Source organism: Papaver somniferum, unplaced genomic scaffold (genome assembly GCF_003573695.1).
Source record: "Papaver somniferum cultivar HN1 unplaced genomic scaffold, ASM357369v1 unplaced-scaffold_132, whole genome shotgun sequence".
NCBI classification, from domain to species: domain Eukaryota; kingdom Viridiplantae; phylum Streptophyta; class Magnoliopsida; order Ranunculales; family Papaveraceae; genus Papaver; species Papaver somniferum.
In genome coordinates, this window is record NW_020622381.1 from 21,243,053 (window position 1) to 21,259,989 (window position 16,937).

The 16,937-nt window shown below is 36.1% G+C and overlaps 1 protein-coding gene across 6 annotated transcripts; it reads left to right on the forward strand.

Moving 5' to 3' along the window:
• The first annotated feature begins 11,879 nt into the window (after positions 1–11,879).
• On the forward strand, positions 11,880–16,078 carry LOC113333389 (probable rhamnogalacturonate lyase B). Of its 6 annotated transcripts, none has more exons than XM_026579903.1 (16): positions 11,880–12,097; positions 12,199–12,244; positions 12,341–12,462; positions 12,554–12,604; positions 12,720–12,839; positions 12,942–13,061; positions 13,290–13,425; positions 13,720–13,890; positions 14,045–14,203; positions 14,340–14,446; positions 14,540–14,624; positions 14,783–14,924; positions 15,013–15,172; positions 15,288–15,422; positions 15,533–15,659; positions 15,771–16,078. In XM_026579903.1, exons 2-16 carry the CDS (start codon positions 12,206–12,208, stop codon positions 16,032–16,034), a joined length of 1,938 nt encoding a protein of 645 aa, XP_026435688.1. In that variant the 5' UTR covers positions 11,880–12,097; positions 12,199–12,205; the 3' UTR covers positions 16,035–16,078. The 6 variants fall into 6 exon arrangements, with proteins under 6 accessions (XP_026435688.1, XP_026435689.1, XP_026435687.1 ...); XM_026579904.1 differs by having other exon boundaries at positions 11,880–12,018; XM_026579902.1 differs by having other exon boundaries at positions 11,880–12,010.
• The last annotated feature ends 859 nt before the right edge of the window (positions 16,079–16,937 follow it).

Here is a 16,937-nt window from a genome sequence, read left to right on the forward strand (position 1 = left end):
ACAAAGATTCTCTCCTGTTGTGTAAACGTGCAGATTTGCGTCCTAATAGACGAGGTTTTGTGCCTAGGGAAAAACTTTTCAAAAGGCAGATGTAAGTTGTTCATAGGTTTCAATTGATTCGGAAGCCAAACTATACACCACGACTTGGCTTTATCTTTTAAGGAAAAGGGGAATAACCTGAGTTTTAAAGCATCATCATCAAGGTTTCTAATTTTCAGGGTACTACAAATTTCCTCAAAGTCCCTAACATGGAAATAGGGGTTTTCATTTTCTTTCCCTAAAAAATTGGGAGCAACTGTAAGGTTCCAGGCTTAAGTTCATAATTTGCTTCAGTTTCAGGTAACCTGATACACGAGGGACGAGTAGTCCTAGTAGGATTCACAACAGGCTTTCAAAGTTGCCATTTCTGGCGCTATTGGACTATCAGGGATTCTTTCCTCAAACGGACGTTCACAAACGGAATCTTCACGAATCGGACTTTCTAAATTGAGGTAATCAAGACGCTTAGAACTACTAGGTTTCTCTTTAACAAATCTACCTAGGGCGTCTCTTTTACGTTCAGGCATGCAACAGAATAAGGTAGGGAATTCTATGCAAACACAAACAAGGCTGACTCAACCAAATCAAACCTAAATTTCTAGCAAAAAAAAGCATATGATGGCTCCACTTAGATTGTTTCTAGACCAGCTTCTATTCTTTCGAAAAGGAACTCGTTACAATCTGAGCAAACCCCTGGAATCAATCCGAGTCAAAGTAAGTTGAATCGAGGTGAGGGAAGCTTAGTGGAGCTTTGATACCCAAGGCCTCACCGATTACAAGGAGGCGCAGTCACGCATTCAACTCACAGAAACCTTCAAGAACTTCGAAGTATGCTCAAAAGAGTAACCAATATTCTTCGAACGACTTTCCTATTAAGCTCGTTACCCTATAGATCTGGTTCTAGTCAAAATTTTAGGCTTAGGTTCGCGTTTGGTTTTGTTTTCCTAAGGCGGGCAAGAAGAGAACGGTGATGAAATCCGAACCCTTATCTTGTATGGCCAGTCCTTTCCCTTTACTAGGAAATTAAAGCAGCCGTTTTCAAGTCCTCAGCATATATGTAAACGAAGGAATACAGTAAACCCGCTGACAGGGGATTCGCGGGTGTTTCGAAAAACTTACCTCCCGTACCAGACGGGCGAAGAACCGCTGAAGTCGACTCGGGCCACGACTCCTATGTCATGTACGAACCCGAGGGGCCGAGGCGATATCGTAATCACCGTCCTTCTCTGCACACAATTTATATCTAAACCAACCCTTCCTTAGGGTTTAAAAATAATAATGTCCAAAGTTTAATGTCCAAGTGTCCAAAAAGAAAATAAAAAATTACAAAAATAACAAATCCTAACACAATTCACTTTTTTTTTTCTTTTTTTTTAATAATAAAGAAAAATAACTAAAAAGAAATTGTTTTCTTTTACGTTCTTTTCGCTTTAATCTTTCGCTCCAAGTCTTTATGCTTTAAGATCCAATCTTTACGAAATCACCAAACTCCTTGGCTCAATTCTCCTTATGATCCAAAACCTGTAGACAAAAGATAAATACCCAAAAACGTAAAAAAGAACAAAAATAATAAAAACCTAAAAAATAAAAGAAAAAATAAGTCTAAAACCCTAAAAGCAAATCCGCGTCGGCGGCGCCAAAAATTGATGTGATTATAGATAATGATAAAAGTGGTTCGATTCTCAGACTTGTGAAGGATAAAATATAGACTTAAATTCTAAAACAAAAATAGAAAACTCAAAAAAAGATGATGTTGTTATCAATATTAAAAGAACACTGAGGCTAAGATTCCACTATTTTCCAAGTTCAAAGTGATTTAAATCAAATATCTATATTTATTCAATTTTTCGTTTAATTTGATTCTAAGATGTTGCAACAAGTAGATTTTTAAAATAACAAGTGTAAATCAGAAGCATGGGATATCAAAAACCTAAGTCCAAGCATATACCATCAATGGAAATCACAATTGTTGAATAAAAATCATTAAAACAATTCTCAAACAAGGCAAATAATCATATAAATAATTGTAATAAATAAGATAAATAGAAAATACCACTCTTTATTGGAAAAATAGCTTCCTCTATCGCCTCAGCAATGGGGTTTATCTCCTCATATCAAAAACAGGTTCAAAATATTTTTCCATTGCTCAAAAGGTGTTTTCAAAGGTGAAGAGACTCAAAGGGAGTAAAACAGTTCAATCGCAACGTTTATATGTGTTGCAGATTGACTGTTACAAAAGAAACAGAAGGAATAAGTCTGCTACAGCAACGATAGAAGCGAAGTGCTGTAGAACAACGACAGTGTTCTGCGATAGTTGGGCGTGGGTTGATGTTCTTCGTGTTCTTCAGCAGCACCAGCAGAACAACTTTCCTGCAACTCGTGATTTTTGCTCTCTGTTCTCTTCTAAACCTCTCCTAGAGTTGTCTGCCCCTCTCTGTGACTTGAAGCAACCTTTTTATAGCCAACAGGAACCCTAATACTCGATTTAATTCTCTCTTTACTTCGGCAGAAAGTCTCGGACTTCTCCACTTTCCAAACTCTTCTCTACGCGTTTCTGAGCTTTCCCGATTGTCTCAAACTCTTCCTTAGATAGATATGTATCTTTGGAAAGATTTTTAGGTCTTTAGTCTCTTTAGAACTTCTAAAAATAATCTCAATAGGGTCCCGTGTATAACTCCACCTCTGTTTTGCTCCAAATCGATTTCTAGCCCAATTCAATCCATTCCAGCGCCCATACCAAGCCTGTTATGCTTAATCACGTCTAGCCCAACAAATTCCAGCGATTGAATCTCTCTAAAACAGCCGAGAAATTCGAACCAAGTTTCGCTCGTTGCTGCTATTTTTTCCCCGCCAATTTCAGTTTTTGAATGTGGAGGGGAAAGGTTACCCCTTATCCAGTGGTCGCCCCTTATCCGCTTCTGGAGTCCGTATAACACTTGTCCCTTGGGTGCGTTTAGTAATTTTTCTGGGATGTTTTCAACACTTTTCTCGGGGTTCCTCCGGGGTATTTCTGGGATGTCACTGGTACGTCTGCTACGGAGGTTCAAATGCCACGTTTTGAGCCAATTTCGCCGCAAAAGCTTATTTCTCCAAAAACACCTACACACACATAAAACACCATAATAAGTACAAAAATGAGAACTATCAATATATAGAATCGAGACAAATTAGACACAAAAATGTGTCTATCATCCTTCTGGGATTCAAGAGTCGTAAGGAGCGTGACTGTACCTTAATCGGTGGGATACATTTTAGGGCTCAACTGCATTCCAGTTCAAAGTTAATTGGTAGTAGGCTAGTGTTAATACAGTTTGGTGTTCAATCTGGACTAGGTTCCGGGGTTTTTCTGCATTTGCGGTTTCCTCGTTAACAAAACTTCTGGTATCTGTGTTATTTATTTTTCCGCATTATATTTTTTTATCTTTATAATTGAAATATCATAGGTTGTGAATTGATCAATCATATAGAGAACCCGACCTAATTTATTGGACATGACTTTATTCTATTGGTCTTTGGTACAGTCCAAGTTATCTCTTTGTGATTAGGTTCACTGATTCAATTATGTAAACGTTCTAAGCACAAGAGATAGAGATATAACTCTTATTACTTTTCCTTGATTGAGCTTTACTCTCGGAGTTGTATTGAGTTTTCCCATACAGACTGCCTAAGAAAAAAGTAGTGGTGTATTTTTGTACCCCCGCGTTTTCAACAACATCTCATAGATAAAAAAATGAATATAACTTGAGAAATAGGTAGTTCAGTCTTCACTTACTTTTGTTGAAGAAGTTCTCCAAAGCTTCGGTTGATCTTCGCCTTTAAATGGTAGAATGCAGTGATGTTCGATTCTCAACTACGTATTTCTATCTTAATCCGAGAGTTGACTAATTGTAGATTAGAAATTAAGATATAGTTTTGATCAACTAAATTTGACAGCAAGATTGATATATCAACACTTGAGAGTTCGATCGAGAAATGCTCTAACGGAAACCATGCGAAGGTATTAAGCTGAGGAAAGATGCCCCCAAGAAGTCGCTAATCATATCAAACCTTAATAGTATTATAACTTTAATATGACAAACATGATTAAATTTAATAACATCAATGATTTTATGAATACTAGTCTAAACACAAGATTGGATAAGCTTCTTTCTATAATATAAAGGATCGATATAAAAAAAACTTGTATTATAAAATCTGACACCATGATTAATTAGGATTGTTAATTAAGCTCCAAGCAATTCTAATAAGCAAATCTTAACTGAATTCATGAGGTTTTTGCTTTTGCCACAAAAAATCTTTTTGAAAAGCATCAAGCTCATTTAGAGTTTCCTTAGGTAAATAAAAACAATAATTTGATACATAGGCATGCTATTATTAACATAATCCACTAGGGTTATATAACTGGCAGGAGAAAAGAATTTGGTATTCCACTCTTGAACTCTAGTATAAATTTTAGCAAATATTTGTTGATAAATTAAAAATCCTAGCTCTACGAAAAAATAGTGGAATGCTTAAATATATACCAGATTTAGTTTCTCACCATACTTTACATTCCTAGCAAGAAGTTTACAATGTTTATTTTACACTGGCCTACTAAAGTAAATCCCGTATTTTTAGAATTAACAACCTGTCCATAATATACCTTCATATCAAGGGTTCAATGAATTACCTTCAGCTGCACCTCCCAAATTGGATCTTATGTGAAGACACTAGGCTTTTTGATTTGGGTGTTAAATTGGGTATTGGATTCCAAGATGCAACAAATCACTCCAAGAAGTTTCTTCTCTCCAAATTCACTAATGAAGGTCCAATCCTAAACATTGTTTTGAAATCGGATCGGTTGGTCCAACCAGTAAACCGGTGACCCAATAGAAAAAGTGGGTTGTTTCACTCTTGACCAAGTAATTTTCCTAAAAATCGTGTTAGAATTGTTGAACCGGGTGAACCAGCCAGTCCATCTAGTGAACCAACTGACACAGTTAGGTTTTTAGCTGGTTCACCCGGTTGATTTTCCGTGAAAAAAATAAAAATCAAGACATATGAAAGCAAATCTTCTCTCAATCCCGCTAAATCAAATTCTTTATGCTTGATTTGTTATATATTTTCCTCTTCATATTTGATAGCAATCATTTAATTGGATCCATGATGCACCAGATCTATTCATTTAATCGTGCATCAATTTGGAATCAGGAAATTTTATTTTCATAATAATAGAAGATCAAACAAGGATATACAGTCAAGATCATCATAAATACAAGCTAAAGAAAAGGAAAGAACAAAAAAGGTGGTTGGTTTGTTTCTTCTCTTATGTTGGTACGTTTGATAGAGAAAAGGAGGGAGATATGGAAGAGAGTTCAGTAGAAGAGATAATGAGGTGATAGTGAATTGGAAATATGATTGATATTTTATTTACCATCCTTGCTTTGTTTCAAAAATCAATATTAATCCCACCACTTTTTCTTTTATAAAATTTATCTGACTTCTTTTTATTTTGACCCAGTGACTTACTGGTTGAACTGTTTGACCTTGACCAAGTAGTTTTACTGGTTTGACGTCCGATCTGGGTCTCAAAACATTGATTCTAAAATCTAAAACTCAATACTATAAAAATTCTGTTCAGTATACTATTGTTATAAATATAATTTAAGACATCTTTCTACATCAACTATAACCAAAATCACCGTCTAGCATGGGTTTTAAGGATTCTTTCATATTAAGTAAGAATGAAGACGATTCATCATCTAATACCCCCACCTTCCCACCTGGATTTGAACCACGAGATGTGGATCTAGCTGATTTCCTCTTCAGAAGGTATTATTCCTTGAAAACTCGTCTCTCAATGTAATAGACTTGGAATATCTCCTAATGGGATAGGCAACTGCAACACAAAATAAAGAAGTACCGCCACACAAATGGTAGGAAAGTGGTTAAATAGTCATGGAATGTTAGTGACGTTTTCTCTACCATTAGAAGAAAAGTGGTTAGGAAAATAATTGAACTTACCGAACCTCTTATCATTACACTACAGGAAACAAAGATGGTGCATTTTTCATACTATGATATCAAACAAATTTGCGTACATTCAGACTATGGATGGACTTATCTGCAATCTTTTGGAAATTTTGGTGGTATAATTATTCTTTGGGACAAGAATATCATTGATTTTGATGACTCTCTAGTTGGTGACTACACCATATCCATTGCTTGCTCAAACAAGGAAGATGGTTTTAATTGGATTCTGAAAAATGTAAATAGGACATTAGACGTAACTGTTTTCTGGGAAGAGTCCGATAATGTGTGCAAATTCTGGGACCTTCCCTGGTGTCTTGGTGGTGATTTTAAAATCATTGGAAAATATGATGAGAAGAAAGGTTGTAACAGAATCACTAAGAATATGGAAAATTTCTCTAAATTCATCACCCAACATGATCTTATTAATCTCCCTCTTAAAGGTGTTAGGTATACATAGTATAATTGCCAGTCTAATCCTATCATGTGTAGATTGGATAGATTTTTTTTATCTCCTTTTTTTTCAAAAAAAAACTCATTACCCTTTAGCCTCACAACTTGCAAAATCTAGACCCACCTCTGCTCATATCCCCCTCGTCCTAGATTTAACTGATCCTTCTTGGGGTCCAAGCCCCTTTAGGTTTGAAATAATGTGGTTTTCTACATTGAAGGAAGACAAATGATCGATAGAACTCTTATAGCTAATGAGGTTGTAGACTCCAGGCTAAGATCAGGTAACCATGGTATTATTTTCAAGATATACCCAGAAAAAGCCTTTGACAGAGTCGGTTGGAAGACATTCTTCATAAATTGGGATTCAACAACAAGTTGTGTAAGTGGTTAAAGTTTTGTTACTCTACTGCAACGGGTCAACCTTTTGTTTTTTCAAAAGAAGCAGAGGAGTTAGATAGGGATGTCCCATTTCTCTGATTCTATTCAATATTTCTATGGAAGGTTTCTTAAAATACCTTGATAGAGCTGCAAATTCCAATATCTTTAATGGTTTTTCTGTCTCCACGAATGGCACTATGGTTTAATCGTTTGCATTTCGCTGATGATAACATTTTATTTGCAGATAACACAAAAGAATAATTGATTAATTTCTTTTCAGTGCGCAAGTGTTTCAAATATATTGTTGGCCTTAAGATAAATACGTCTAAGACACGACTGATATACGGGATTTGGATAGTTTGGCTACTGATGTAGGATGCAGTCTAGATTGTATCCCTATCATATATCTGGGGATGCCTCTTGGGACAAAATCTAATTATAAAGTTGTTTGGGACCCAGTTATAGAAATATTTGATGCTAAACTATCTGCTTGGAATTAATCATCTCTCACTAGAGGTGGGAAATTGGTACTTCCTAAACATATTTTACTAGAAATAAACCGTGCCATAAAGACACGGTTTTAACCTAAAATATGACTGATATAAGAGTATTTTTCTCGACCTTTAAATCGATTAATTCTAGGATAGTTCATTTTTTCTCAAGCCAAAATAATGCATGTACATATATTATATAATAAAAATAGTCATATAAAACTCGAAAAATCCAACAACTGAATCAAGTAATAGCGATAATGAGTTTTTGTATCATCTCCACACATCACACAAGAATTATAGATATCCAAACCTTTACTGTTCAACATGTCTATAATATTAATGTTTCCGAGAAGATACTAATTCCGTATCATCTCCCCTTGTCGCATGCATCTAGTTAGTATAAATGTATCGCCAAGAGAGTTATCACAAGGAAAAAATAAAAAATAATAAAAATACATATACTAGACTGTAGAAATCACTAGAAAACCCAAGTAATTAGAAGATATGAAGAATAGAAGTCCTCTATAACCTATCAAAAGCCTTGAAAAGTTCCAGTTTGAGCACCATATGGCCTAATTTATTTTTTTAGTTTTAGGTAATAAGGAAATGAAGATTCAAAATCAAAATTTTACGCTCTATTACTTTAGTAACTATCTGAAATGAAGATTCAAAATCAAAATTTTCGGTTTCGGCTCGGTTTCCAGCCATCAGTTTCTGAAAATATCTAAATTCCATATCAACCTTATTCATCTTAACCACAATTAGTTCAAATGACTCGAATTAAACTAGTTATAGAGTTGATCAATTGTTTATATTCTCATAGAAGTATACCAGACACAATTGAAGCAAAACAAATTTTGATTCACTCGAAACAAGTCATGAACATTATAGCCACGGTTTGCAAAAGGCTGTATTCCTTATTATATAAATGTATTAGTTCATGAAAAAACCGATTCTAGAACTTAACCCACTCAAGTATGCAAACGGGTACGCATACTTAAGTAGTCGGACTTGGACTGTGTCCGACAGTATGCGAACGGGTACACATACTTAAGTAGTCGGACTTGGACCGTGTCCGACAGTATGCTAACAGGTACGCATACTATCACACATCCAAAACAATTGTTGAATTAGTACGCGTACGGGTACGCATACAAAAGTTCCCGGACTTCAACTGAGTTCGCCATTACGCGTACGAGTACGCATACCAAGGCTCCCAGACTTTACTTGACCTTCCCAGTACGCATACGGGTATGCATACTATACCGGTCTTGGCTCAACATATATGCGAATACGCATACGATGTCTATAATCCAATTATGGTTAAGTGTTCTGAACTCTATTTCAATCATTGAAACTTTCTTAGAGGATGACAATAGTTGTTTTCACTAACTATTAGCATCAAAGCAATTTTCAAGTTATTGAAATAATCAAATATGAAACATTTTGAGTCTACATCAAATGACTGTATCACACAAATCATGTAAGATGTTACAAGGCGAACTTGGTTAAAGAATATAAGATGAACTTGGTTAAAGCGAAAGCTTACCAACACATATTTCGAGAAATATGTAAGCGAGTTAAACTCAGCTCGAAATATCAAATGTGTATAATCGAATACTATATAGTAATACGACTTTTGTCTCAAGAAGGGAGGTAGAGTAGAAATAGACTTTCTGAGTGATAGATGAGTTTCAGTCTCCACATACCTTTTGTTGATGAAGTTCCACAAGCTCTCCTTAGTAGTTCTTCGTCTTTAATCGATGAACGCCGTGAAGTCTAAAGCTCAACTATAAGTAGACTAGAAATCAAGACTCATAGTTTTGATCACTAAACTTGACAAACAAGCTTGAGATAATAACGCTTGCGAGTTCGACCGAGCAGTGCTCTAACTTATATAGATTGACGATTTCTATTTTCAGTTTTGATCGACGGTTTCTCTTTTTGATTCAAAATTTTCTCTGCAGTTATAGAATGAGTGAGAAGAAGAAGCAAGAGAGAGAGGGAAAATGATGAATAACGGACGAACTTTGGAATTAATGCTCCGCAACGTTCTGATACTGAAATATATTTAGGGACATTATAGTAATCTGACAATCCGGAATTTTTAGTTTGGGGAGGATATTTTTGTTGGGCCTCTATAATAGGGGTATTTAATTAATGTACCCTATTTTTATTTGATGCTAATCCTTGTGTTGCTTTACAGACATTAGAACCATTGACGCATGATGCTAGCTAGTCCTTATACAAGGTTAAATTTTGACGCATCATTTAAGCTTGTCGCTAAAGATAGTTTTGTGCCGGAATCTGTAAATGGGGTTAGATGTGGTCAACACTAAATCGAAAGCTAGAAGAAGTTAAAGTTTTAATAGAGGGAATATTAGAGGTTAACTAAAAGAAAAAGAGTGAAGAACCTACAATTAGAGAGGAAAATAGCATCTTAGCTTGATTGGTAGTTTAAAATTGGCAAAAAGGACCACAAAAAATGATTGTTCATCTTTGATTGGTAATCGACTATTTAAGTATTCTGTCCAGTTTCGATATTTGTCCATAGAGATAATACTAATCATGTGGCTTCTTTAGCCAAACATAGTATTAACCTTACAAGTAAAAAATGACTTGAAGACTTACCCCATAAGTTACGTTTGTGTATCCAAGAGGGTGGATGAGTCTTCGTAATCGAAATTATGACTACACGGGGAGGCATTCTAAGCCGTCCGAGCATAAGAATGGGAAGCATTCTCACTCACAATTTATTTCCAAGACTTTTTTGAGCCATTCAAACTGTCGATCAATTGAAATAAAAGCCATCCAAAACCATTGGATGGAGGAAAAGACATGCATCATCTATGGTTATATAGAAAAAGAAAGTGTTGCCACAGCCTCTGTTGCCATTAGCGTACGTGTTAAGTATTAACACCTCGCAGGTTAAAGGGATTGGTGAAGTGTTTCGGTTGCCGGTTTGTTTCATAGACCAATGCCTCAAAATCACCCAAGAGTTGTTTATGAGGCCAATATACTTACCTCCCGCAAGAAAATACAGCATTTTCGTAGTAAAAGTGCTCTTTTTCGGAACTTGGACAATTTACCAAGCTTATTAGAGGGGCGGCATGATTTATTAGAAAGACGGCATTTTAATAGGACAAAAAGGGTCATTACATGATCATTCAAGGTGTCCCTTATCAAAAAATTGGAAATGACAAATTAACCCTCATAATTGATAACCTAATTTAGTGATGATAATCAAGTTTAATGTTAATGATTAAATTCACTTATATTAACTCAAAATCAGATTTTAGAGTTTAAAAAAAAGGTTTGAAGATGGTAGAGAAATTTTAACCCAAAGTGAAGGTCAATCTCAATCAATCGAAGAAATTAATCAACAAAGTGAAAACCCAATGCCTGAAAATGACCAGGTATACTTCTAAATTAGTCCCAACTAGCTTTTTTTTTTCTCAAATACGTAAAAAAATTCAATTTCTTACATTCTCAGAACTAATTACGGTTGGCATTTCGCTCGTAACCAACAGTAATTCATAGTTACGGTTCGTAAAAGATGAACTACCAACCGTAACTGGTTAAATTTAGGGAAAAACCCAATTGTAAAACCAGTTACGGTTGGTAACTAAATGCTCGATACCAACCGTAACTGAGTTACGGTTGATAACCAAATGCTCGATACCAACCGTAACTGAGTTACGGTTGGTAAATAAAAATGGTTATCAACCGTAACTGAAGAAAATTTTCAGTTATAAGAACATACGGTTGGTAATTGAACTATTACCAACCGTAACAACATCAAATTCTCCAGTTACGGTTCGTAATAGAGTTAAAATCAACCGTAGCTCACATAAACTCAGAATTTCAATTTCAATTTTCACCTAAAACCCTAATTTCTGATAGAAATTAAACTTAAATCGAACAAAATAAACTAAACCCTAACTGGGTTTTTCGTAATATACCTCATATAAGTCATTACACTTGATTAATTTTCGAATCGCTGATTAATCGAAGACGACGAAATTTCCAGTTTTAATGGAGGTTACAGTTGATGGAGGAGAAGAGAAGATGAAGAAGAAGATGAAAAACAAAACTGATTTGATTTTTTCTGATTCATTAGGTTTAAAAAAATTTGATTTGATTTTGGTTGATTTAAGGTGAAAAGGGTAATGTAGTTAATTTACATCCCCTTTTGGACATTCCCTAATCAACTAAAGGGACATTACTATCACAATGCCGCCCCTCTAATAAACGATGCCGCATCTATAATAAGCTTGTAACTTAATTCACGTGAACATCACACTGGAGAAATTGTGAACCATCTTTGTTCACGTGAATTCAAGTAAACAAACAATACATTCCAAAACTGAGAACAGCTTGAGCTTGACATCCACTGTCCAATGCGAAAACACTTCCTACCACTGAAATTTATCCATCCAACTTTTCTTAATGGCATTTAATTAAAGAGTTAACAATTCCTACCGTGGTTTGAGAAGTGAGAACCAATCAAAAGTTGAAACGCGTTGGGATAGGAACTAAGGAGAGGCTATATCAATAAATACTGTGAGAAACCATTGAGTGAGAAAAGTAAGATGGCCAGGATTAGGAGAATCAGTGCTGCTACTACTCCAGAGAAGGTGGACTGGTGATCATTAGATTCATATATATATATATACGAAACACTTCAAGCAGAAAAACAAACCAGAGCTAGAATATATTTCTGAGTGAGAGAATAAAAAAATCTCATCAGAATTATGACCAACTTCTTATTTCGTCTCAAGTTACTACATTTTTGTTTTTATGTTTCCTTTTTCATTCGTTGCAGACTCAGTATGCACTCAGCGCTTCAGTTACAAATACAAGATAATCATGTAAGCATTTACATTCTCAATAAGTACATAAGTATCAAGGGACTGGAATTTGAAATTTCGTTACCAAGTTGATGATTTTTTTATTTTTTTTCCAAGGTCACGATAGATAATGATGTCATCCGATTAACCTTGTCCAAGCCTGGAGGAAATGTAATGGAGATACAATACAACGGTGTTGACAATGTACTCGAAGTGCGAAACCAGGTCGACAATACCGGGTATGAAAAATATATTGATTTCAAGGAAAAGTAACAAGTTGATTTCCAGGTAAAAAATGTTGATCGAAACCGTATGTGAATTTATAATTAGGTACTGGGATCTCAATTGGAGGGAACCACAAAGTAGGGAAATGTATTACAGGTAAAAAAAAAGAAAAGAAAAAAAAAACATTCTCACTAATATTAAAGATATTAAGATTTCTGGCATACCCAAAATTCCCTCATTCTTGAGGTTTTCCGTTGATATGTACATAAAGGATAACAGGAACAGATTTTACCGTCATTAAGGAAGACGAGGAGCAGGTAGAGCTTTCATTTACCACAACATGGAACCCGTCTGTTGAGGGCAAAGTCTGCCCCTTGAATATAGACAAAAGGTTTAAAAAAATATTAGTCTATTGTAATCCCATTTGTTTGTTTTCTTTTTGCTTGAAACGGGAGATTAAAGTGATGAACATTGACGATTTTGATAATGGCAGGTTTATTATGCTACGCGGTTGCTCTGGTTTCTACACCTATGCAATTTACGAGCATTTGGAAGGATGGCCTGATTTTGACCTCACCCAAACCAGAGCTGTTTTCAAGCTTAGGGAAGATATGTAAGTAAACTAGCGTAACCGGTGTGAATTACTCCATGTGACATTAGACAAATTTAAATGTATATATGTGAATCTCTGCACAGGCATAAATTTGCATTTATTCAGAATGCAGCTGGTAGAATACTGAAAGAAAACTTTAGGCTTTATAATGTTAACAAATAACTTATGCCTCTATTGAAAATATACTGTCTGGAGAGTGATAGTTTGTTGAATATTTGTCATGGCTAGATTTCATTACATGGCCATATCTGATGATAGACAAAGGACGATGCCGATGCCTGAAGATCGCATTGCAGGTCTACCTTTATCTTACCCAGAAGCAGTTCTGTTAACAAATCCAACCAATTCAAACCTAACTGGAGAGGTACGTTATGCACTCATACACTACAGAAAGTGCATTGGCCGAATGACTATAGACCGCTAAACCCCTATGATCACCTATATTCATATTGCTGCTGACGATCCAATAATCAACCAGAGTTGTCAGATAGCTGCTGATTTTTTTCCTCATAGGAGTGTCGACAATTACAATAAAGAGTTTAGGAAGTCAACGACCTAACTTTTAAACCACTTATAAGAAAAGAAACAAAGATCAAGACTAGACAACATAGATTCACCAAGACGGTTTGCTAGAAGTGCTTGACACTGCAGTTCTCAGGTGGATGACAAGTACCAGTATTCTTGCGAGAATCAACATAATAGGGTCCATGGTTGGATTAGCTCTGATCCTGCCATTGGGTTCTGGATAATTACTCCTAGCGATGAGTTTCGTACTGGTGGACCTGTCAAACAAGACCTGACCTCTCATGTTGGACCCATCTCACTTGCAGTAAGTCTCATCCTCTCACTGTTTCTCTATAATTAGCTAGCTCCTTTTTGTTGTAAGCAAGAAGGTTCTGCCTTTCCAAGGTAAATTAATAAGCAAAGACCTTGAAATTGTTTTATCAAGATGACATTATCTTAGTTTCTTTGCAACATTTCAGATGTTTGTTAGTCGTCACTATGCTGGGGAAGAGGTAGATTTAAAATTCCGAAATGGAGAAGGTTGGGAAAAAGTGTTTGGCCCTGTTCTTATATACCTCAACTCCATTTCAGACGCCGAAGAACTATATGCAGCACATTGGGAAGATGCAAAACAACAGGTATGCTTTCAAATTTGGACCTTTTATGTTTTTAAACCAATAAGTGCAGGTAAGTAAGTCACTGGGAAAATAGAAGCATAATTGTTGGAGTCGTTTTAGCAGCAACTTAATCTAATAGGCAGTAGTTATTCTACAGATGATGAGTGAAGTTCAAAATTGGCCATATGACTTCCCAGCTTCGGATGAATTTCTTTGTTCTGATCAACGTGGAACTGTTAGAGGTCGATTACTGGTCCAGATTAGGTGATCCTATCATTCTACATTTCCACTAGACTAGCAGTTTCACAATTTTGTTGACATTGACTTCATTTTAATTCCTATTTATAATGGGTGAAGTGAAGAGGACTATGCATCGGCAGATTCTGCTTATATAGGATTAGCTCCTCCAGGGCAGATTGGTTCATGGCAAAGAGAAGGCAAGGTTAGATGATCAGTCCATACAGTTCTTATGCACCATTTCCTAAGAGAGAAAAACAGTTATGACACTTACTACCTAGTATATTACTGAAAGATTAGCAAGAAGATTACATCGGGACAGCAATTTGTTTGACACTGGAGTAGCAATTTGTTTCGGTGTAGGGTTACCAATTTTGGACTATAGCCGACAATGAAGGATCCTTTTGTACAAGCAACATTCTACCAGGAGAATACAATCTTTTCGCATGGATCCCGGGTTTTATTGGAGATTACAGATACAACAGCAACCTTATGATTGAGCCAGGTTTTACTAATATCTTATACTTTTCATTTCACTATGTAGACATAAATAAAGTTTTATGGTACTTAACATGTACATTATACTTAAGTAGGATCTGATATCGATCTGGGTGATCTTGTATATGAACCTTCAAGAGATGGTTCTATAATTTGGGAGATTGGCATTCCGGATCGTTCTGCGCACGAGTTTTACATTCCTGAACCAAACCCAAAGTTCAATAATAGACTATTTGCTGAAAATCATTTCAATTGGTAAGTGAGTCTCTTCCCTCACTTGGTGACCCTGCACTTCAAAACTTGTAGTGACTCAAATGCTGTATAGCCAATACGTACACGCTTTCATTGTTTTGTTGTGGGGTTGCAACAGCTCAAGTTCGGTCGAGAAGTATAGGCAGTATGGATTGTGGGAAAGGTACACAGAGTTATATCCTGATAGCGATCTTATCTATACGGTTGGCACAAGTGACTACACAAAGGACTGGTTTTTCGCACAATTTACCAGGTCATTTTGTGTCCTTAATAGTGCATGAAAGTTATCATGTGAACGCGCATCTGGTATTAGAAGGTCATATGTTAATGTGAGCTCGTAACCAGTTTCATATGGTGATGCAGGTTTAAAGAAGACGGTACATTTCAAGCAACTACATGGCAGATACAATTTACGCTGGACAAGTTGGATGAACCCGGAACCTACAAAGTAAGATTAGCCCTGGCATCAGCTACAGATGCAGAACTACAGGTGTGAAAACGTTACATATACCGAAAGTGTATATATAATGAACACTGAAGGACTTGACGCTTAAAAATTAGCATCCTCTGATTTGCTTATCAATTATTTTTCGTGATCAAGGTTCGATTCAACGACGAGAACGTATTTCCTCCTCATTTCACGACGGGATTAATCGGCAAGGATAACGCAATGGCTAGACATGGAATTCATGGATTGTATTGGATGTACGATATAAATGTATCAAGCAGTATGTTAGTGCGTGGAAACAATACTATTTTCTTAACTCAATCTAGAAGCTCTGGTCCTTTTCAGGGGATCATGTATGATTATATCCGCTTAGAGGATCCCTTGTTTTCCTTGAATAATAGAACAAATCTAGGTTGAGCATCCAATGTAACCAATGGAAATTGAAAGTCTTTTCGCTTATATTAAAAGGTTTTTTAAAAGGTTTCAATCGGCAAAGTATTTTTTAAAAGGTTTCAATCGGCAAAAAAGAGAAAATTACTTTCCGTATCTTTTTGAAAAGGAGGTAGTGCATACACAAAAGATAAGGCAGTTCATCACGGTCTGCATTTGAACCTTTAATTGCTAATCGATGTTAAATTTTAGCAAAACTGCTCATTGATGAAAATTGACAAATTATCGGTGAAAGAAAGAAGAAGAAGTTCTTTTTGATTCACCACAGCTGAGTGCAACCCCATGCATCCAGACCAACCCCACTGCCGCATCTCAAAAATATGATCCTCATCTCACTCAGAAACATAGAAAATAGGGGGATGCAACCCTCCCTAGTGGGAATCGATTCGTGTACCTCTTATCTGCACCATGGACAAGAGGGATGTGTTGTTCACATTGGACAACAAATTTTTATTCTTAAAGACCATACTTGCTTAGTGAAAAACATGGATCCTTCTCGATGATCACAATGAGAAACTCCCGACTAAAATGACAGCAACATTATGTGGTATGCGCGTGTGAAAGTAGCATGTAGTGTGAAGAGTAGGTCAAGTGTAAGTCATGTATAACTGTTACTTTCCTAGTCAGGGAAACGCAATGATAGCGCGTTACTGAAGTCCGTGGCCTAGCCGGTGTAGCTATATTATCGGACGATGAAGCGTTATCATGTCTGTAACAAGAAAGGATACATAGCACGTGCAATACTATGGGATAGTGTTGCATATCCTTGATTCAAAGTTAGCCCAGCTCAAGGAAGGAATTAGGGATCCAATGCAAGGCATGGAATGACTTAGGCATTGTCCCAAGCATTGGTAAGGCTTGGACAATGCA